This window comes from Castor canadensis, chromosome 15 (assembly GCF_047511655.1).
Source record: "Castor canadensis chromosome 15, mCasCan1.hap1v2, whole genome shotgun sequence".
Classification (NCBI taxonomy): Eukaryota; Metazoa; Chordata; class Mammalia; order Rodentia; family Castoridae; genus Castor; species Castor canadensis.
In genome coordinates this window covers 64526960-64549143 of record NC_133400.1, presented here as the reverse complement: position 1 = coordinate 64549143, position 22184 = coordinate 64526960, and the positions used below count along the sequence as shown (strand labels likewise).

The following is a 22184-nucleotide window of genomic DNA, read 5'->3' as shown; positions in this document are numbered from 1 at the left end:
AGTACACACTCAGCAAATGTTAACTACTGTCTTGTTAATTCTGGTTTTTCACTGGGTGATTGTAATTTAAGATTTAGTCTCAGCTTTTAAGCTGAAGAGAGAGTAGACTTTGAGGTAGTACCTAGTACTATGTAGTACCTGGTACCGCTTTTCTTTCTTTCTGGCCAGTTGTTTGTGATCACTGTGAGGAGAGCATTCTTGGGGCTGCCTGTACCTGTGCCTTATTTTTGGGATCAAACTGACTTCTAGCACCTAGAGTTACGGCTATATTTCTGTGTTTGTCATGCTCTACTTCTCTATTGGCGCACAAGAGAGATATTGCACTTTTGAAAAATGATTGCCATTAATAAACCTAGTTTTTGCCTTCAAGGAATTTAGTCTTTTTCTAGGAGGGACAGAACTGGGATTTGAACTCAGGGCCTTGTTCTTACTAGGCAGGCAGTCTACTACTTGAGCCATGCCCCAACCCAGAATTTAGTTGTAAGAGGACAGGTGGATTGGGGCAATTTAAATTTAGACAAATATAATTACAAAACAGAAGAGAATTCTATTTCTACTTTAAATTATTTGTTGAATAAATGGAGAATAAATTACACATGAAAAATTCAAAGTATTGATTGATGAGTTCAAGTAGATGGATTTATGCAGGCAAGTCCTGTGGCAATTTTTTCTATAATTAGAAAAAAGGAAAGCCTATTATGGAAGGCTGATAAAGGAGGCAGATGGGATATAAGGTAGAGCAAGGGTGGGTGACAGGAGGATGGAACAGGACCCCACAACAGGGTAAAGAATATGGGGCAGAGATACTTTTATTCATGTAGCAGGCACTCCTGAAACCTCTACCAAGAGATAGGCACTGTGCTAGCTCCTTTGAGTAAAATCAAGCAACAGTTTCTAAAAGGAGCTGAGAGTTGTCTATATGGACAACTAGGAAGAAATTGCTGAGCAGTGATGTGGAGGAGTTTTTCTCAGTGGGATCTCTGTTGATTAGCAAGATTATAAACATTGTGAAAAGAAAAGAGAGAACAGAATTAGGTTAAAAGTAGAGTGGTAGCTTGCATGAAAAGTAATAGATTTCTGTTGAGTTATTGTGAGTAGCATTTTAAAATTGAAATCTCTTCCTTTTCAAGTCACTGATTGGCTGGAGGAATGTCACACGGTTGCTGGTGTTTTCTACAGATGCCGGGTTTCACTTTGCTGGAGATGGGAAACTTGGCGGCATTGTTTTACCAAATGATGGACAGTGTCACCTGGAAAATAATGTATACACAATGAGCCATTATTATGTAAGCGCTTAAGTCCTTACCTAGCAGATGGGTTAATGTTGAATTTTAGTGTCTAGTGTTAACAGTATTGTGGGTAACTGGCTTGTGGGTTGTTTAAAGTTGACGGTTTTTAAAGTATAGACCATGATGTAATAATGTCCAAGCAGGTATTGCTGTTGGTGAAGGTGTGTGTTGTGCTTGCTCCTTGCACTCAGGCTAGGGTGAAGGGTGGAAGGGGTGGCTGAGACACCACGCTACTTCTGCCTTCAACTAGCTGTCTCCTCACTTGCATACGCATATGGTAGCAAACTTGCTATTTAAACGAATTATCTAGGGTTACCCTCTTGCACTGCATTCCTCCTACTTATGCTTCCTACATAGTTGGGATTATAGGTGTGCACCACACCATGCTTGGCTTCTTCCTTGAGGTGGGAGGTCTCCAACTTTTTTCCTGGGTTGGCCTCCAATCACAGTCCTCCCAAGGTGGGATTACAGGCATGAGCCAGTGCACCCAGGTCTAATCTTGTTCTTTTTCTTAAGTGATAGATCATAGAACCTTTAATAATGAGTGGTTCTTTAATTTTCTTGTCCTAATATTTATCGTACATAGAATATCTTACTATTTAAGACCATTTTAATATGGAGGTTCTTAAACATGCATAAAAGTGGAAGATTAGAGACCCAAAAACACACTACCCATTACAGTAATTATTTGCATTTGTTATTATTTGAAAGCAGTCTTGTCTCAGGAATCCAGTTATATATGCAAATTATGACTGTTTTCAAAAAGTACTGAGCAGTTCAGATACTGTAACCTCAGCACTCAGAATGTGGAGGCAGGAGAATCACAAGTTCAAGACGAGCCTGGGCTGTGTAGTGATCCCTGTCTCAGTAATACAAAAGCTCAGAACACATTAGAAGGGTGTTTTACATACTGAATTGTATTACTTCATTTCTTAGGACTATCCTTCTATTGCTCACCTTGTTCAGAAACTCAGTGAAAATAACATTCAGACGATTTTTGCAGTTACCGAAGAATTTCAGCCCGTTTATAAGGTAAATATATGTGAGATAAAAAGAACAAAGTTCTAAATCTTTTTTTGTTTAGTCATTCGAAGCAAAATTGTATGTCTCATGAATACGAAATGGCACTGTGTAGGCAGACTGAATTTTTTAAGGGGATTTATGTCAATTTTTGCTCACATGCTGTTAAACTAATTTTCTTCTGGTTTGATTCCTAAAGTTCTTTAGGAAATACTTAAAGATAAATATTACTTGCTCAGTGGATTGTTTAATATCCACATTTATATTTTTTGTTTTATCTTTTCATTGTAGGAATTAAAAAATTTGATCCCTAAGTCAGCCGTGGGAACATTATCTGGAAATTCTAGCAATGTAATTCAGTTGATCATTGATGCATACAATGTGAGTATATTTAAGTAAGATCAAATTTGGAGAAGACATTGCTCAAAGAAAGTAAAACTTCCTTTGCACACAGTTAGCAAGACTAGAGGGCAATAAAAATGTAAATTCTCTATCTGGAGGAAGAGCTTTATATTGTCTCATAAAAATCATGGCCCAGGCAAAGCAAAAATATGCTGAAAGCATGTAAGATTCTGAACATCTCTGTTATGTCCTTAATCAAAGATCTTGTTGGAGTAGGTGTAGAGTATAACTTACATTTAGATAGACAAGATTCTTCCGGTCTTCTTTTTTTCCCTTTGTAGATCCATCTATTTTGATGAGTTTTACTAGACAAACTGTTTGGCCTTTTCTCCTCTTGCAATATATTCAGGGAATAGAATTTTCTATTTTCCATTTATATATGTGTTTTCTCGCTTTATTTTTTTGACTGTACTGGATTTTCAACTCAAGGCTTCATTGCTGGATAGGCAGGTATTCTATTGCTTAAGCCGTAACTCCAGTGAGTTTTCTATTTTTAGTAGGTACACACATACACTCATGTATATACATACCCTCATGCACATATACCTTAAATTTCATAAAATGTAAATATAATGTGACTTGCTTGCTTTAAAAAGATTTATAAGCTTTTTTTTTTTTTTTTTTTCCTAACGTGAAAGGGAGGTAAAGCTAAAAAGAAATTGTCTTTCCCTTCTGGAGTTAATTCAGAGTATGTTTAATGATACCTATTAAACATTGGCTAATAATGGTTTTAAATAATCTGTAGGCATTTATAATATTATGGTAACTATTGTGCTTTACACACACCACTATTACAGACCTCTCCTAACTCTTCGGTTGAATTTTAGATATCTTTTACCTTATGATACAGGTTTTGGAAATAACCAAATGTTTTGGAAAGACCTGTGACAGGCAGGGATTTTACAAAGGTTTTCACGATTCCAGTTGTTTCATCTCTTCCCATAGTTGCTGTCTGTGCTTCTTAGGGGTTGCTTGCCACTGCAACCTCCTCTGTTTGTCCTAAGATATCTGATATTTTAAATAGGGTCTGTTTTGTGGGGGGTGGAAAGACAGTATTGACCTCCTGCATTCTAGGCAAATGCCACTGAGCCCTACTTCAGCCCCTTAGAATTTTTTCCTCTTTCCAAAATTATAGTAGTTCTAAGCAAATTTGTTCTTAGACCTTAGAGTAGATCATTTTCTCTGCTCCCTAGTTAGCTGAAATGGACAGGGCAAGAGGACAGCCTTTGCCAATTGGGAGGGAAATCATTTGTTCTGCAGGAAGCCTCCTACTTGATGTCAACCCTCTGCACTGTTTTAATTGAAAATTTTACAAGGAAATGTTCTTTACCACGTGTATATTATTTTAAAGATTGGGCTCTTATGAGTTAATCTGTTACTCTGGGTTTTCTCATTACCAAAGTGTATTTCTTGAAATACTTTGTGCATTCAGGTGACGTTATATTTGACTTCCTTATCATGATTATTCTCCTGTCTCTTTGTATTACTGTGTATTAATTGTACATGTGGTTTCATTGTGATAGTTCCATACCTGCATAGCATGTACCTTGATCAAATTCACCCCCTCTATTACTCTTTTTAATGTATTTTTTAATGCATTTCATTATTCTGTTTTCATACATGTGTTCCCACCCCAAAATAGTCCCCCATTTTACATTTGTGTTGTGATTCAGTCTTTTTTTTTAGTCCCTTTCCTCAGAAGTCATTTTGGAAAATAGCAAATTGCCAGAAGGAGTAACAATAAATTACAAATCCTACTGCAAGAATGGGATAAATGGGACAGGAGAAAATGGAAGAAAGTGTTCCAATATCTCCATTGGAGATGAGGTATGTTGCATAAACATTTTCTGTAGAAAAGAAAAAAATGTTGCATATTTGTAAGCAAATTTTAGTTTCAAAAAGTTTTAGTTTTATGAAATATTTTTTCATTAGTACCTTGTTAACTTCATCTAGTTTTTTTCCCCCCCCAAGGTTCAATTTGAAATTAGCATAACTTCAAATAAATGTCCAAATAAGAATTCTGAAACTATTAAAATTAAGCCCCTGGGCTTTACTGAAGAAGTAGAGATTATTCTTCAGTTCATCTGTGAATGTGAATGCCAAACCACAGGCATTCCTGAAAGTCCAAAGTGTCATGAAGGAAATGGAACTTTTGAGTGTGGAGCTTGCAGGTAAGCTGAGAGCTGTGGAAGAACAACAGCTGTGTTGCTTTTGAAAGTTATAATCAGACCGTCTGTTGAGACACCTATAGAAAATCTCAGTGTGACAAATAAATCCTTTGTTCTAACCACTGTTGCTCCCCATAGGATCATTTTGAAGATCTTTTCTGACTGTTTTTCTTAAGAAAAACAGCTTTCTAAAATGAAATGTTTCATAGTTATGTAAGGAGTATATTCAACACTGTTAAGATAGTATTTGGAAGGCTGGTAGAGTAGCTCAAGTGGTAGAGCCCCTGCCCAGCAAGCCTAGCAAGCGTGAGGCCCCGAGTTCAAGCCCCAGTACCACCAAAAAAAGAGAGCTTTTGGGTTTTTCTCTCATGATAGCATTCTCAGTTTTTTATGGCAAAATAAGTCTCTATGAAATACATTTATAGAAAAATGTTTTGGAAATATGTATAAAACTGGTAATGGAGATTTTTCTGAGAAGTAGCAGTAGGAAGTAAAAATGAATGTTTACATTGTACTGCATTAATTTTGTATAACTGGAATAATGCTGTGAATGAATTAATTCTAAAATTAAAAAGAAAATGTTATTTTCTGGATGTAGAATCTACTAACTTATTTTAAGTACTTTTGCACTGGTTACTTTTTTAATTAAAAATTAAAAGTGCTGAGTTTTTTTCTGTTGTTGTTGTTTTGTTTTTGGTCGACACCCATCCATGTACTCTGAATATTGCTCTCTCTTAAATATTAGAAGACGACATTTTTAATCTTCTAAGCAAATGACTATGCTTAGGATTATTTGCCATAAGAAAAATACATGATGGACATTGTTCACTGTGAATTAATTGCCTTTTTAAAGCAACAGTTTAAATGTTGCAGTTTTATTTCCATATTATAAAAATCCAGTTTGAGTCCTGAAGATCTACTTTTGGTAACATGTCATTTAACCAAAAAGATTATCTTCAAAACTGTTTGCCTTTCTTCCCTTTATTTATAAGATACAGGGTAAGTATATCCATAAACATTAGGTGTTCTAAAAAATAAAAGGTTTCAGATAAGTCTCGCATGTAGGATAAATTTATTTTAAATAATGTGTTAATATTTTCAGTGGATGTACTCTATGTTTTTTTGGGTCATTTATACCTTTATGTTAATGGTTGGGCTATTGCTTGAAAATTACAGGTAGTAGATGTACAACAGCAAAGTAATATCATGTCATTTGAAAATATATCTTAACATTCTCCTTAAAAATAGGTTTGTTTTTGCAGTTGTTTTGTTCACTTCATTTTTGTTAAAATGACTTCTTTCTGAAGACATTTTTCTCCTAGACCCTTTCATGTTCCATAAGACCTTGAATGGCTACTGGGCCTGTTTGTGTTTCTTGGTGCTGTCACACACATCTCTGTGGCATGAACATTCCCTGATATTTTGTTAGTTGAAGAGATTGTTCAATTTTGTTTCCTTTTCATGACTTGGTATTATTGAGTTATTTTTATTTTATGTGATTGCAATTTGGAATTTTTTTCAGGTGCAATGAGGGACGTGTTGGGAGACACTGTGAATGTAGCACAGATGAAGTTAACAGTGAAGACATGGATGCTTACTGCAGGAAAGAAAACAGTTCAGAAATCTGTAGTAATAATGGAGAGTGTGTCTGTGGACAGTGTGTTTGTAGGAAGAGGGATAATACAAATGAAATTTATTCTGGCAAATTCTGCGAGTGTGATAATTTCAACTGTGATAGATCCAATGGCTTAATTTGCGGAGGTGAGAAAAGCATCAGAAGCGGTTATAGAATGTGATCCCTGCTACTTTGGTACAACATCTTTTTTTTTTTTTTTTTTGGTACAACATCTTAAGAGTATTCATTGAACTAGTAGTAAAGGGACAGCATTTGGGGTCAGTCTATCCTTTGTTAAACTTTCTTCTTTGTTGTTGCTTGTTTTTACTTTAAATCAATGTTATCACTTTATGTTTTATCCTAATTTTGAGAAATGATATTTTTAATTGCAGGAAATGGTGTTTGCAGGTGTCGTGTGTGTGAATGCTACCCCAACTACACGGGCAGTGCATGTGACTGCTCTTTGGATACTACTCCATGCATGGCAGCAAATGGACAGATCTGCAATGGCCGGGGCATCTGTGAGTGTGGCGTTTGTAAATGTACAGACCCGAAGTTTCAAGGACAAGCTTGTGAGACGTGTCAGACCTGCCTTGGTGTCTGTGTTGAACATAAGTAAGTTTCTCCTAATTGCTTGAAATAGTATTTACTGTCTGCTTACCTAAGTATGTATTATAGTCATCACTAGAACCAGCACATATTCTAATGTATTATGCTATAAATAAAAACAAAGTCCACATTTTGGTTATTAGAAATTCTTACTCATTAAGTAGTGTATGTCATCTGAGACTTGTACTTTTAGTTTGATCCAAAATTGGGAATTGGTATATAATTAAATTTATGTAGTTACCTTTGTTAAATTGACATTGCTATCTTTTTTGGTTTCAGGGGAGGGAGCTGGGAATTAAATGCAGGGCCTTGTGGTCTACTACTGAGGAGTACCTCCTGCCCAATTACTATCTTTTGACTGAACAAAATTTAAGGTTTCTCCCCTTGAATTTTAATTGTACCAGTAAGGTACTGCTTAACTTACGGTTTGCCTACATGTTTAACATGTTATAGGAATAGTTTTTATTACCTCTGTTTCTTTATTGAGATTTTAATTGGAACTTTAGTAAAATAAAAACATTTTGTTTGGGGAACTAGTGTTCATCCCCCCTCCTTTTTTGCCAGCAAGAAATTTATTTGTTAAAAATATCCAAATTCTGGAACTGTCTAGCAAAATTTATCAGGTTATTTATAATTGTAATAAAGTTGCACTGCTAAAATTGGTTCACTAAAACATTTGACATGTTAATGCTTTATGCCTTTGCTTTCATTTTAAAATTCACACATAAATGAAAGTGAGAGAACTGCCAATACCTGATTTCTGTCCCCTTTTGTCCACTCCCAGTCACGTACTTCTGTTCTTTCTTATCTCAATGGCGAAAAGGATCTAAGGTTCAGAACTACCAATAGTAGGAAGAAGTTTCATTTTTCTTGAGAATGAAATGCTTCCCATCAGAATAGATTTTTAAGCCTGTTCTCCATTTTTGCCATGTGCTACCTGGCTATCTTTAGACTGAGTGGATAGCACATGGGTTTGTGTCTTTAAAAAGGTGGAGCAGAAATGCTCACTGGCCTCCTGCAAAGTAGCAATAGCTGTTCTCTGGAAGTGCATGTATGTTTTGAAGTCTGTGCAATTTCTCACATCAGACTCTGGAAAAATGTTTGTGAATAAGAAGTTTAGTGGATTTATGATAAGGTCTAATTCTAGGAGCTGGACAGTACCAACCTGTGAGAAGAAGCTCCTTCACCGTCCAGTAGAGGGCGCACTCTTGTGGGAGCCTTGGAAGACAGTTGCCTCTTGGGCTCTTTACACAAGGGTTACTACTTGTTGGAGTCATGGAGCAGAGAGCTCCAGACCCACACCTTTTCCTTTGGTTGAGGCTCCACCAGCCACCTTGGCACTGGTGTTAGTGAAGGCCATGTGGCCACGATCACTGAAAACTAGAATTTCTTGAAGTACACTTCCCATCCAAAATTATACTATGCCTCTTTTTTTTCAAATTCTTGTTCAAATTGAGGTGTTGGCTTAATATGTCATGGTCTTAGCACACAATACTCTTTAAGCAAAACTGATTTTAAGAATACATTTTAAACATACCAATTTTGTTTCAACAGAGAATGTGTTCAGTGCAGAGCCTTCAATAAAGGAGAAAAGAAAGACACGTGTGCACAGGAGTGTTCACATTTCAACCTGACCAAGGTAGAAAGTCGGGACAAGTTACCCCAGCCTGTCCAGGTTGATCCCATGACCCACTGTAAGGAGAAGGATGTTGATGACTGCTGGTTCTACTTCACCTACTCAGTGAATGGGAAAAGTGAAGCTATTGTTCATGTTGTAGAGACTCCAGGTAAAAGTCTGATAATGTCACCAATTCTTTTCATTTTCTTTTATGCCTCATTTCTACCATTCAGGCCTATGGTCAGGTTCCCTGATACCCATCAACAAATTCCAACTCTTACTATTTTAGGTTCAAGTTGAGAAATATTTCCTCTCCCAAAGCTTAAAATGCTATTTAACTAAGAAATAAGGAAAAGAGAAATTAAGTTTTGAGGTTTTTTGGTTTTTTCTTATGTTGGTACTGGAGTTTAAACTCAGAGCCTCACATTTGCTAGTCAGCACTGTACCACTTGAGCCCTTTTTGCTTTGGCTATTTTGGAGGTAGGTTCTCACTTTTCACTCATTCAAGCCTGGACCACAATCCTCTTATGCTTCCTGCCATTGCTGGGATGACAGGTGCATGCCAACATAGCAGCTATTTTTCTGTTGAGATGGGGTCTCACCAACTTGATTTTTGCCTGGGATGACCTGGAACTGTGATCCTCCTGATCTTAATCTCCCATGTAGCTTGGGGTGACAGGCACACACCACTGTGTCCAGCTATTGATTAAGATGGGGACTTCCAAACATTTTACCTGGGCTGGCCTTGAACCATGATCTTCCTGATCTCAGTCTCGCAAGTAGCTAGGATTACCGGTCTAAGCCACTGCAGTGTACCTGGCTAATTAGAGCATTTTAAGATTAAATGCAATCAACTGTTCAAGGCACTTAAAACCTTGCCTGACAATTAGTTAGGAGGTGGTGCTCAATTGATGTTTAACTTTGAACTTGGTTTGCCTTGGACGTGGGGAAAGGTAATTTGTTAAAACATACTGTTAAGTGTTGAGTTCGTTTAACTTCTCAGGGATGAAATATTTTGTAATCTTGGCTTACTAGTAGAGCTTTTTGTAGAGTCTTTGGAATTTTCTACATTCATGTACAGATTTTGTGTGAACATATTTTGGAGAATGCAGTAAGCAAATGTTTATAGCAAACTGCAAAAGTTTAAAAAGCCTCTCTACTGTTGCATTGTTAGATAAGTGTATGGAAATGTTTTCGCCCTTGCCGTGCCTCCATATCTCTTCATTTTCTTAGTGTCTTTTGAACATCAAAAAAAATTTTTTTTTTCTGGTGCTAAGTTTCAAATCCTGGTTTTTGGGCATGCTAGTCAAGCACTCTAACACTGAACTGTACCACCAGCCCTGGAAGTTTTGGTTTTGATTAAGTATAGTTTACCAAGTTATTCTTTTATGGATCTTGATTATACTTTTCCATTTAAGAACTCCCTTGCAAAATCCTTGTGAAGGTTTTTTTTTCCCTGTGTTTTACACTTTCTGGTTCTACATTTAGGCCTGTAACCTGTCTGAGTTTATCTATTAATGTGGAGTGAGGTTCAGTTTTTTTTTTTTTTTTGCATATGGCTGACTTATGCAATAGTTCTAGCACTAGTTGTTGAAGACAGTCCTTTTTCTACTTTGCTTGAAAATCAGGTGACCTTTTCTCACTCTGTGATCTGCTCCTTTAATCTGTATCTGTCTTTTAGCCATTCACACAGTCATAGCTGTTTGAGTAGACTTTTTTTAACCAATTAATTTCTTAATGATAAATAAAAAATTGTACATATTGATGGAGTAATGTAATGTTTTGATACATGTATACGTTTTGTAGTATTTAAATCATATTAAACATAGCTACTTACACATTTATCATTTCTGTATAATGAAAACTTTCAGTAAACTTTTCAAAAGATTTTATTTAGTTTTGAGGGGCTGGGAATTGAACCTAGGGCCTGTTTTTGTTTTCTGTTTTTTGTGGTACTGGGGTTTGAACTTGGAGCCCTGTGCTTTCTCTAGACAGGTGCTCTATCTTTTGAGCCCAGCCCTTTTTAGGTTTTGTGTTTGGATAGCATCTTGTGTTTTTCTCAAGACAAGCCTCAGACTTCACTCTTCCTATCTATGCCTCCAGGTAGCTGGGACCATTAGCACACAGCACCATGTCCAGCTTGTATGTTGAGATGGGTGTTGCTAACTTTTTGCCCGGATTGGCCTTGAACCATGATCCATCCTCCCAGTTTCCACCTCTCGTGTAGCTGAACTCACAGGCATACACAACTCTATCCAGCTGATCCCAGGGCCTTGAATATGCTAGCGAAGTGCTTTACCACTGAGCTGCATCCCCAAACACTCTTAAAGCTTTTTGGGTGGTACAATTCATTTACTTTAGTTGCCCTACTATGCAATAGCACACAGGCTTCCTCCTACCTCACTGTAACTTAGTTGATCAACCATTGCCCTTCCTTCACCTCTTCTCCTTTATTGCCTTCTCCCATCCCCAATCCTCTGATAACCATTATTCTACTTCAACTTCTGTGGTAGCAACTTTTTTATATTCTGCTTGCATAAGCTCATGTGCTTGTCTTTCTGTACCTGGCTTATTTCACTTAACTTAATGAACACTAGCTCCATCTGTACTGTTGCAAATGATAGAATTTCATTCTTTTTGTCTTACTAGTGTACTGTGTGTATGTATCACATTGTCTACCCATTCATCAGTTCCTGGATACTTAGGTTGCTTCCATTTCTCAGCTATTGTGAAGAGTGCAGATGTCTCTTTAACAGGCCAGTTTCCTTTCCTTTGGATGTACATTAAGAACATCTTACTCACAAATTTGTTGCATGAGGTTTTGACAAAGTACAGTAAAAAAATACATAAAAATCAGAATAAATTTTAAAAACAAAAATTTTAAATTCTGCTTGCATTACACAGCTCTGTTGATACAGAGAAGCTCTCAGTCTGTCCTGCATTGTTGTCAGTTGTGTTTAAATTTTATGATTTCTTGAGTGTTTCCCTGCCTTGAATTTTGTGAAAATATACTTTCCACAAAGCAAATGGTGCCCAAAAAAGCAATCTAAAAGCTTATGCTTTAAATTTAAGTGATAAAATAATTTTAGATTTGTGGAAAGCAGCATGTCTTTAACAGAAGTTGGGAGTCTGTATGGGAAAAATGACTCAAGCATCTGCAGTACAGCACTGAACTCTGTGCAGATATCAATTGTCTACTCTCCATGCAAGGATGGGATTGCTGGATCATATGGTAGTTGTGTTCTTAACTTTCTGAGAAACATGTTTTCCATAATAGCCATACTAATTTACTTTATCTACAATAGCATGCAAGGGTTCCCTTTTATCCACACCCTTGCTAGCACTTGTTATCTTTTGTGTTTTTGATAATAGCCATTTTGACTATGGTGAGGTGATACCACATTGTGGTTTTGATTTTCATTTCCCTGATGATAACTGATGTTAAACATTTTTTCATTTATCCAGTGACCATTTGTATGTCTTCTTTTGAGAAATATCTATTTAGGACTCTTGCCCATTTTTAAATTGGTTGCTTTTATTTTGTTCTCTTCTGTTGAGTGTTTTCAGTTATTTATATATTCTAGATAATAGTCCCTGCTGAACATAAGATTTAAAAATGTTTTTTCCCATCCTATAGACTGTCTCTTAACTCTGGAGATTATTTCCTTTACTGTGCAGAAGCTTTTTAAAGTGCTCCTATTGGTCTAATTTTGCCTTTATTTTTCCTATGCTTTTGTGGTGTTTTCTAAAAAGTCTTTTCCTATTCCAGTGTCCTGAAGCATGCTGCCTATGTTTTCTTTCATTTATACTTTGTTTCATTTTGAGTTAATTTTTGTATTTGGTAAGAGGTATCTAATTCCATTCTGCTGCATGTTGATATACCCAGTTTTCCCAGTACTGTTTATTGAAAAGACTGTCCTTTCTCCAGTGTGTGTTCTTAGCACCTTTCTTAAAAATATCTTGGCTGTAGCTGTATGCATTTATTTCTAAGCTCTGCATTCTGTTTTATTAGTTGTTCTGTTTCTATACCAGTAATCGTCTATATATCTGCAAAAGTCCTGCCAGGATTTTGATTGAGTTTATTGATCAAACTGATGGGAGCTGACATTTTGAGAGTTTTGTCCTCTAATTCTGAACATGGGATATTTCTCTGCTTTTTCAGATCTTTTTTGATTTCCTTTAGCATTGTTTAGTAATTTTTAATGGAAAACCTTATACATATTTGGTAGTGGTATACATAAGGTCTTGATGATTTTGTTTGTGTTTTTTTTTAACTTGCAGTCTAGAAATAAATGTGTGAATGTGTTGGGAAGTACCTGATTTTTATTGATCATGTATCCTACAACCTTCGTAAACTCACTTGTTAGTTCTAGTAGCTGTTTAATAGTTTCTTTGGGATAGTGTGCATTGACTTCTCTTGAGTCTTAAGTGCTATTTATTTTATAAGACTTTGTGGTTGTGTTGTTGGAACTTGTGCCTATTAAATGCTTTTATGCTTATTATTAATCTTCCTGTTTTCTAGACTGTCCCACTGGTCCAGACATCATTCCAATTGTGGCTGGTGTGGTTGCTGGAATTGTGCTTATTGGCCTTGCGTTATTGCTGATTTGGAAGCTTTTAATGATAATTCATGACAGACGGGAATTTGCTAAATTTGAAAAGGAGAAAATGAATGCCAAGTGGGACACGGTAAGTTGCAAAATATCTAAGAAGTAAGGCGGCTCATAAAGTGATTATAACTCTTGTTTATTAATGGTAGTGCTGGTTATTGATCATTAAATGTCTCTTTAAACATTTTTCCCCCAAAATTAATTATTTGTAGAATTTGCAGTTATTGCAAAACAGAAAGCATACCAAGCATGTACACTGAAATAAAACATTGTAAAAATATATACTTTGTTGATGGTTGCCATTGTTTTTAGTTCTCTAATAGATTTTATCCTAATTGTACTGTTCTGCCCTTTTGTCTGTTACATAATAGAATTTTAAATCCTCTCTCTCTCTGTTTCTCTCTTTGCATTTATTTGGCCTTCTAGAAAAGACACAATTATAGGGACAGGAATCAGAACAGTGGTTGTTAGTGCTGGAGTGGGGGAGAGGGTTGTCCAGAAAGGGACTGCAAGGTATCTTCTTAGGATGATCTGGGTTGTGGGTGTGTTGATGCATTTGAAAACTCACAAAACTCTCATGGTACATTTTATTTTATGCAAGTTATACCTCAATGCACATTGCCATATAAAAACAATACACAAACTCTGACTGGAAGATGATGCTAGCATTTAATGCTTTGGGTATGGAATCTGGTGGTGCAGTTAAACGTTAGACCCTCCTTTTGATACAAGAATGCAATTTTTCAGTGTTCTTAAATTACATTTGAATTTTATTCATTTGCATCACCACTATTTGCATGGGTTTTTTTAAAAACTAAGAATTTCAAAAGTATAGAAATAGTAAAAAGTCTTTTACAGTGTTTAAACACTCTGTCAATTTTCATTCTGATGAAATCATTAGAAAATATTTCTTTCACTTTAGCAAGAAAATCCGATTTACAAGAGTCCTATAAATAATTTCAAGAATCCAAACTATGGACGTAAAGCTGGTCTCTAAGTTGTCGTTCGTATTTTTTTTTCACTTCTGTCGTTGCATGTGGACTTTTATCTTTCGTGCTGCACTGAGTGTCTCTTATCGCTGTTGCTATTTTTTTTAAGACTGGCTTTATTTATATGGCTGTGACTTTCCTTTTTGCTTGTTAACTTGATGCTTAGAAGGACTTTTCATTATAAGATATAGAAGCAACAGCTGTGATGTGCTTTGCAGTCAGACAGACCTAAGGTCTAAGTAGAGAAGCTCTGACTTACTCATTTCCCAGAGTTGCATTTCTCATACAGGTAGCAGGACATGGGCACTAACAATCACATAGGCTGCTCTAATCCTCATGACAGTCCTAGGTGACATTATCCTTATGTAACAAATTAGTTGGTGTAAACTTTAGGGTTTAGCACTGAAATAGTGAAATTTAAATGCAAAGTACAAACATGTAGCATGGTATAACGTATTAGTTTACATGTACAATATCAATGTTATTGGTTCTAGAAAGAATTTGAGATTTTTTAGTTGTCAGTTGTAACTTGAAGTTTCATTAAAAACTAGTAAGACTAGGCAACTGTGGTGGTACACATCTATAATCCCAGCTACTCGGGAGGCAGAGACAGGAACATAGCAGTTCAAGGCCAGCCTGAGAAAAATTAATGCAAGACCTCATCTCAAAAACAAACTAAAAATGCAAAAGGACTGGGAGCATGGTTTGAGTTGTAGAGTGCCTGTCTAGCAAGCATGAGGCCTGAGTTCAATCCCCTGACTTTAAGGGGGGGGGAAATATCAGAAGATAGTGTGTGTGTGTGTGTGTGTGTGTGTGTGTGTGTAATCTGATTTCATGGCTAAGATTGGAATTTTTTTATATAACAAAAACTTTAAAGGGAAAAATCTTATAACAGTCTTAGTTGAAAGTTTTGCCATTGTACATGGGTGTAGTGGTGCCCATCATTTATCCCAGCACTCAGGAGGCTGAGGCAGAAGGAACATGAGTGCCAGGATAGCCTGGGCTGCATGGTGGTATACCTGTCTCAAGGAAACAAAACAAAGACCCCATAATGACAATAAGGCTTGCTCCTTCTTGTTTCAAAGCTTGGGTGTTTTATTATGGAGAGTGTGACTGGATTTCACGCTTACATTTTCTCTTTTATTGGTTAGTGGACAAAGTTCTTTTTTATATAGTTTCAAACTGTTTATATCTGAATTTTTATGAAATGCTTCCAGTATATTTTAATGTAATCATATAAGCCCCTGAAACTCTCTCATAAAAAGGTAGTGTTTAGTACCAAAATATCCTGACTATTGACACAGAAACCTGCTTTCTTCTCTCAACTGACTGAACGTGATAGAGCCTGGGAGGATTCAGCGTTTCTCACCTCCCATCTTACTGGATAGAGCTCTTACAGTAAAATGGTAGCTAATATTTGCATAACATTCCTTGTTTCTCAGGCCTGGTACGTAATACTTCATCTCCATTTATTTAATGTTAGTTGTGAAAATAGTAGGAACTTCTGTTATTACTGTCTCACACATGAAAAAACTGAGGGTTAGGTAACTTGACCATTACCAGGCAGATGGACTCCAGGGTCCACGCTCCTACCATCCACAGTGCACTGGTCAGCAAGCCCATACTTCAGGAGCTGCTGTTACCTGGTCAGGAAGACGTAGATCACTTTTTCTACAGTTGTTGATTTTGACTCAGGGAAACACTATTGCTGTAGCAAATGTCATAATGGAAAATCACTTTATTACGTAGAACTCAGCACAGCAGTTACACTTATTTACTCTGATGGGAGAGAACTTATAAAATGATGCTGGTCGTTTTGTGGATGGAGCTCAGCAGTAGAGTGCTTGCCCAGCATGCATAAGACCCTGGTTTTAATATAGGATAAAAGCCAAAAATATGGAAATGTTTGATATTTTAGAGGATATAAGAAGCACCAACAATACTAGGAATCATGGTTTGCCAGATCTTTGTTAAGTAGCAATAAAACTTTCTCACAAAGTTAAACGTCTTGACAGAAGTATCATCAAATTCATATAGTGGTAGGTTTATGGATCTTTATATTTATTTGAAACTTTTGTTTCTTACCTTATACTTTGCAGAAAGTCGTATTTGGAAGAAAACTGGTTAGTTAAAAAATTACTGGGAATTTTTCTTTGTAAATAAGATGCAATCAGATAGTGGCAGTGTCGTGCAGTTGTTTCTCACGTGAGAAAAAGCTCCACTTTTTTCCCCCTTTCTGTATGTTCCATTGTGTATTTGAAGGAAATTATCAGTAAATAATTATTATTTATGCCTGATGTTTATATTGCTGATACAAATTTTGGCTAAAATGTTCCTTCTTCAGCCAAAGTAAGCATTTCTCATAATTCAAGAACCAAATATTTGGTAAAAATTTCTTCATGGATTAGTGAAGTTCATACAAATTCTAAGAGATGTTTTCTCAAAATAATTATGATAGAAATTATTAACAGCTATTAATGGATGAAAAAGTGGAACAAACCATGGCTTGTAAAGCACTTTTCTGATAATGGGATCTAGATTTGCTAGTTAATTATGTCCTTAGCAGGCACTGTAATTATTTTGGTGTATGAAACTACCATGTAGGTACATTGTAAAAATTAGCCTATCCTCCCCTGATACATTGCAAATTTAAATGTGGCTCCCAGATCTCCCATAGTTTGCATTGGATACCTGAGGTTTTAAATTACAGAAATGATTGTATAGCCACCACTGTCAGCCGTTCCAGAGTGAGACTGACTATCTCCAGAGGACAGAGTCTCACCTCAGAATATAACCCTGCTCTCTAGATTTAAATAAGCTTTGAGTTTTTGTGGAGTGTGGTTGTACTCTGAATGTTAGAGACTAATCTGAATCACTGTAGTTTATCTCCAATTAAACTGCTGCCTAATACAGGTAGTTTAATTTTATTTCTAACCTTGCATGTTAAACTTTGGATGGTTTTGAAATAATAAAAGTATTTCTATGTATGGCAAAATAAACTTCTCCAAAGGTAAGTTCTTCTATGTAAATTATACTTTGGACTTACTAACAATAGTGGACATTTGTTTCTTTACATTTTGCTCTCTATTTTTGTCCCTCCCTTATAATTCTTAAGTATTGAAATTAGATTTATCCAATATGTTTTTTCAAAAGAAAATTAAATTATAATTTATTATCCTAACCTATTTAGAAGAATGGGCAGTACTAGTAGCCTCATGTGCAGAGAGGAGGATGGAAATAATGAAACCCATGTGCACTGACTTTCTAAGAAGATAGTTGCTAGGATCCTTTTTTTTTTTTTTTAGTCTTTTTTGAAATATCTGTATCATAATACATTAGCTCCAGTTGGGCTTACAGCTTAGAATTTGAGATTCTGATGATTTTTTCATCCAGATGGTATGATGTTTGACTGAGGGATCCTGACATCCTTCATGCTCAGAAACAACTGATTATGTTGTATGTTGAGGGTGAGGGTGAAGGCTAAAGTGTATTGTCTTGGTCTAACTGGTATTCACACAGTTGCTGATCTGAGACCTCAGTGTAGCATTTGGTGCCACACAGCACTGAGGCTTTAGATGCCGGGTCCTGTGAGATAAATTGGTACGGCCTTTCTTTCTTGTCTCTTCTTTCTCCTGACACCTCAAAACACACACCTACTTAAAAACTTGTGAATTATATATATTTTTGTATGATGTGCCATTCTTTTCCCTGTACCTTGACTTTGCATATAGTCATATATCTTTGGCTAATTAATCTGAAATCAATTTCACTGTGAAAGTAGTCCTAATTTTCTCAAAGTTACTGTCTTTTTTTTATTACTGTTCCCATATAATTATACTTTGTACTCTTATCAGAGTGCCATTTTCGTGTCTGTAACCCACCAAACTATGCCTTCCATGAGGGCAGAAATACAGTTGTATGTTATTTTTCTGCTTAAACCATCACCATCAGTGCATTTTTTGGATCTTGAAAGATCTCTTGTGTTTATGGTGTGGAGTCACTTCTGGGCCTAGAGTTTTCTTTAAAGTATGGTATAGAATGAAGACGTTGCCTTTATGATAGTAAAAAAAAAATAACTTGAAGAAGAATGGTAATTAGTTAACATTCTAACCAAATTTGGCAGTGTGACTTGGTGGAGACACAATACTTTCAGTGGCCCTACTCAGAAATCTAAATCAGTACCAGTCCAGGGGCTTACCTCCATATGAGCAAAGCTAAGGTTCTGGTTTTGGTTTTCAAGCACCTTCTGTGCCTATGAGAGAATCTGAGTCAGGCAGTTAGTTAATGCTTCCTTTGCAGGCACTAAAACTCAATCAAAGGAGAATCACTGATGGTAGCAGCCTTATTTCTGCTCTGGAGAACATTCTTAAAGCTCTCCTCCAGTGGAGGAAGGACTCATATACCCTGTGCCAGATGACAGGGTTCGCATTACATGTACAGAGCTGTCATTTTCATCTTTGTGTGAGCCATTATTAATGCCATCTAAAAATTGTGATAGATGGGTAGATAATATGAAAAGAAGTGTCTGTAACTTTTACTTTATTTACCATATAATACTACATGATTTTAGTAGAATAACTGGTAATTTTTCTTACCTTTTTTTTTTTGTTGTTTTTTAGGGTGAAAATCCTATTTACAAGAGTGCTGTGACAACTGTGGTCAATCCAAAGTATGAGGGAAAATGAGTCATACATGCAAATTCCACAACACTGAATGCAAAATAGCAATTTTCATATTCACAGTACAGTAGTGTTAGGGCACATTTGCCATGGTTTTATTCATATGCAGGTTTTGAAATGTACAATATGTATAATTTTTAATTTTTTTTATTATTTTGAAAACAATGTTATAATCTATGCCAGGGACTGACAAAAGACTTGAGACAGGATTGTTATCCTCGTCTGCTAAGGTCACAGTGTGCCTTTTTTCACCTTTTCTTCCTGAAATCAGCTCTCATTTGATTATCTGACATTGCTAGAGTGATTGAAAGGGCAGTAGTTGAAGTTATGAGATGATGAGAGTTTCTGCCAATCATGTATTCAAACTGATTTATCAGTTTTCAGTTACACAGAATCTAAAGTACAAGTTCTGTTAGCTAGTTTTGGATTGTTTTCATTCTGTTATGCTGTTTGCCTATTGGACATGACTGAAGACATATCTGGAGAACAAGTATTTTGAGAATTCCTGGTGTAAAATAGTTTGAATCAATTCATGCACAAAGGCCATGGGAAGAATTCAGAGAGTTAGGAAAGAAAAGCAGATACCTTCAAAAACCTGTGTGCCATTTTCAGAGTTGCTTAATCTTGGTAACTGTTATGCCTTCTCTTTATAAATTCAAGCCTTGGATAAAAGTGCTGGGAACTTTTCTGCTACGGAGTCCTTGATTTATCACTATTATAAAGACCATAACTTAGGTAGCATTTACTGAATGGGGATTTTTGGATTGAGTTTATTATTTTTATTTTGTTTGATCCTGGTGCTTTTTATCACCTCTCCTAATCTCTTAATGTATTTGTTTGCAATTTGGGGATAAGACTTTTTATCAGTATCTTTTCTTTGAATTTTTAGCTGTAAATTTACCTTTTTGTGAACATGTGAAGTTGTACTGTGTGGCTTATGCAGCAACCAACACTGCAACAAGGCTCATTTTCACCTGGCCCCTTAACAGACCTTTGTGTGCTTCCCACTCACTGCTCGAGTTGCTTGTCGTTTCATACTTTTCATGTTCCTGTTTTAAGTGCCTTTTGATTTTAACAGTTCACTTTTTACACTGCTGTTTACTGAAGTTATTTATTAAATAAAAATGGCTAAAATACTTGATGTTTTGGCTCTGTATTGATGTTTCTTGTCAGTTTTTGTGCACGAAATTTTTATGAGTTGAAGTTGAGGTAAACATTTTTGGTTGGCTGGTATTCCACTTATGGTAAACCAGTTCTTTTGGGGAGGCAGGGAGTGGTATGATAAAATACAGACTTAACTCCTCATTCCCCTGTATTGAGAGGTACGTTTTAACCCTACATTAAGCAGAACTAATTTTTTATGAACATCATCTTAAGAGCTGTTACTAGAAGATAGAAATTGTATCATTTTATTTAAGAGAAAGGATTATCATTTTTAAAAAATAGAGAAATTTTTATTTTCATCTGGCTTTGTTTCATGTTTTTAAGACTGTGTTAATAAAAATACTTTTGTAAAGCTTATTAAAAGAAATGTATTTCTTCTTTGATCATACAACAATTGTCAGGAGGACTTTGAGGATTCTTTGAAGTTTCTAAGTTACTGGTCTCCTGTGTAGTACAGCACTCCTCACGTTATTGCTAGTAATAATTCTCTTCATTTATTCCACTTAAATGTGTTTCTTGTTTTTGAGTAAAGCATTTTTGGGGTGAGAATTATACATTTTTACTAATTTGTGGGATCCATGGAAAAAATTATTGCTTATTTTTAATCCTATTTCCTGCTGTCCACACCCCTGCTTGGTTTAATTTATTTCCTTATGGTTTAGGCATAATCAATTGAATTACATATTTCTGTCCCAGAGCTCTGCTCTTCAAATAAGATTTTTAAGTAAATATCTTAAGAATGAAGTCTAATTTTCCACACATCAGTATTTGTTTTCCACGTCTGTCCTTGGGATTGAAATAGAAAATTGACAGTGATAAAATTTTTCCAAACTATATTATAAAATTTTTTATAACATACTAACAACCACCAATACATTTCATCAATTCCCTGACCTTTTACAAAGTGTTTCCTATTTTGCTAAGCATTATTTTATATTGCTTTATAAGTTCTCTTGATATAGATGCTCAAATAAGACCTTGAGCCACGTGGACAGTTCATAATACTACTTTAAAACTTGAATTTTTGGACTTTTTTTTTTAACCTGGAATTGGCATTTCCCCCTCTGTTGCCTGATAGACTTTGAGAGGCAGTTTTCAGTAGAGGTAATTTTCTTGTAGTTCACTGCCTGTTTTGAGACTGAGGACGATAAAAGAATTTCAGAAACATCTTTACGGTACTTCTTTTGATCCTATAAAGCTGCCTCATTGCCTCTGTAGAATCTCAAGCCCCAGGATTCTTCTGAGAACTCTGAGATAAGTAGAAGTGACTTCTGAGTGAACAGTGTTAAAGCTGGATTAGATCAGGATTGAATACCCATCAGCCTGCACCACAAGAGGGTGATACATCATCTACAGTAGAACCTCTGCAGTCCAGAAATGCTTGGAAGAAGCGTGAGTCAAAAATGACTCAGTGTGCTATGTATTTATTTTCTTCCACCATCTCTGAGTATTTATTGGATATTACTGTAAGAACTTACATGAATATTTTAGGGGTGTTCATAAAAAGTAGTGATTTTCTACTTAACTCTAGGCTTACTGACATATTAAAAAGGAATCCTTATGGATCACTTCCTGTGAAGCACTGTTCAAAAGATTAAAAATGAATAATTTAACCCATTGCTTTATTATAAGTTTACAGAACACACAGCTGTGTTCAATTTCATCTGTAAAAGTTGATATATAGGTGTTTTTACCCATTCATATTTATATAAATGTTGCTTACTGATAGAATTATTCCTGAGAGATAAGTTAGTTTTCAGATCTCCTGCAACAGCAACTGGCCCCTTAGCAGCCATTCAAAAGATAATTTGATCATATCGTCAGACAGCCCTATTGCAGTCTGATGTTCAGATCCCCAAGCCTTCCAGGCCTTCCGCATATTCTTCGTATTTCATTTTTCTGTTTTGTACTCAGAGTTGATAGCTGCATTAGAATAGGAACCTGTGAGTTTTGATTCATCGCTGTCCTTAGAACAATATCTGTCACAGAGTACATAGCTGACTGATAAGCATTTGTTGAAT

At 35.9% G+C, this 22184-nt stretch overlaps 1 protein-coding gene across 3 annotated transcripts in view; it reads left to right on the top strand.

The window, feature by feature from the left end:
• The window catches only part of LOC109697920 (integrin beta-1), a 45336-nt gene extending 25196 nt beyond the window's left edge, over positions 1–20140 (top strand). For 2 of the 3 annotated variants that reach the window (XM_020181819.2, XM_074056322.1), the window contains exons 7-17: positions 1131–1286; positions 2226–2321; positions 2601–2690; positions 4398–4538; positions 4683–4882; positions 6402–6640; positions 6887–7109; positions 8658–8890; positions 13244–13410; positions 14254–14334; positions 18940–20140. In XM_020181819.2, the coding sequence (XP_020037408.1) occupies positions 1131–1286; positions 2226–2321; positions 2601–2690; positions 4398–4538; positions 4683–4882; positions 6402–6640; positions 6887–7109; positions 8658–8890; positions 13244–13410; positions 14254–14328 (1620 nt within the window). In that variant the 3' untranslated portion in view covers positions 14329–14334; positions 18940–20140. The remainder of the gene's footprint in view (positions 1–1130; positions 1287–2225; positions 2322–2600; positions 2691–4397; positions 4539–4682; positions 4883–6401; positions 6641–6886; positions 7110–8657; positions 8891–13243; positions 13411–14253; positions 14335–18939) is intronic. The other variant, XM_020181822.2, reaches the window with a different exon arrangement.
• The last annotated feature ends 2044 nt before the right edge of the window (positions 20141–22184 follow it).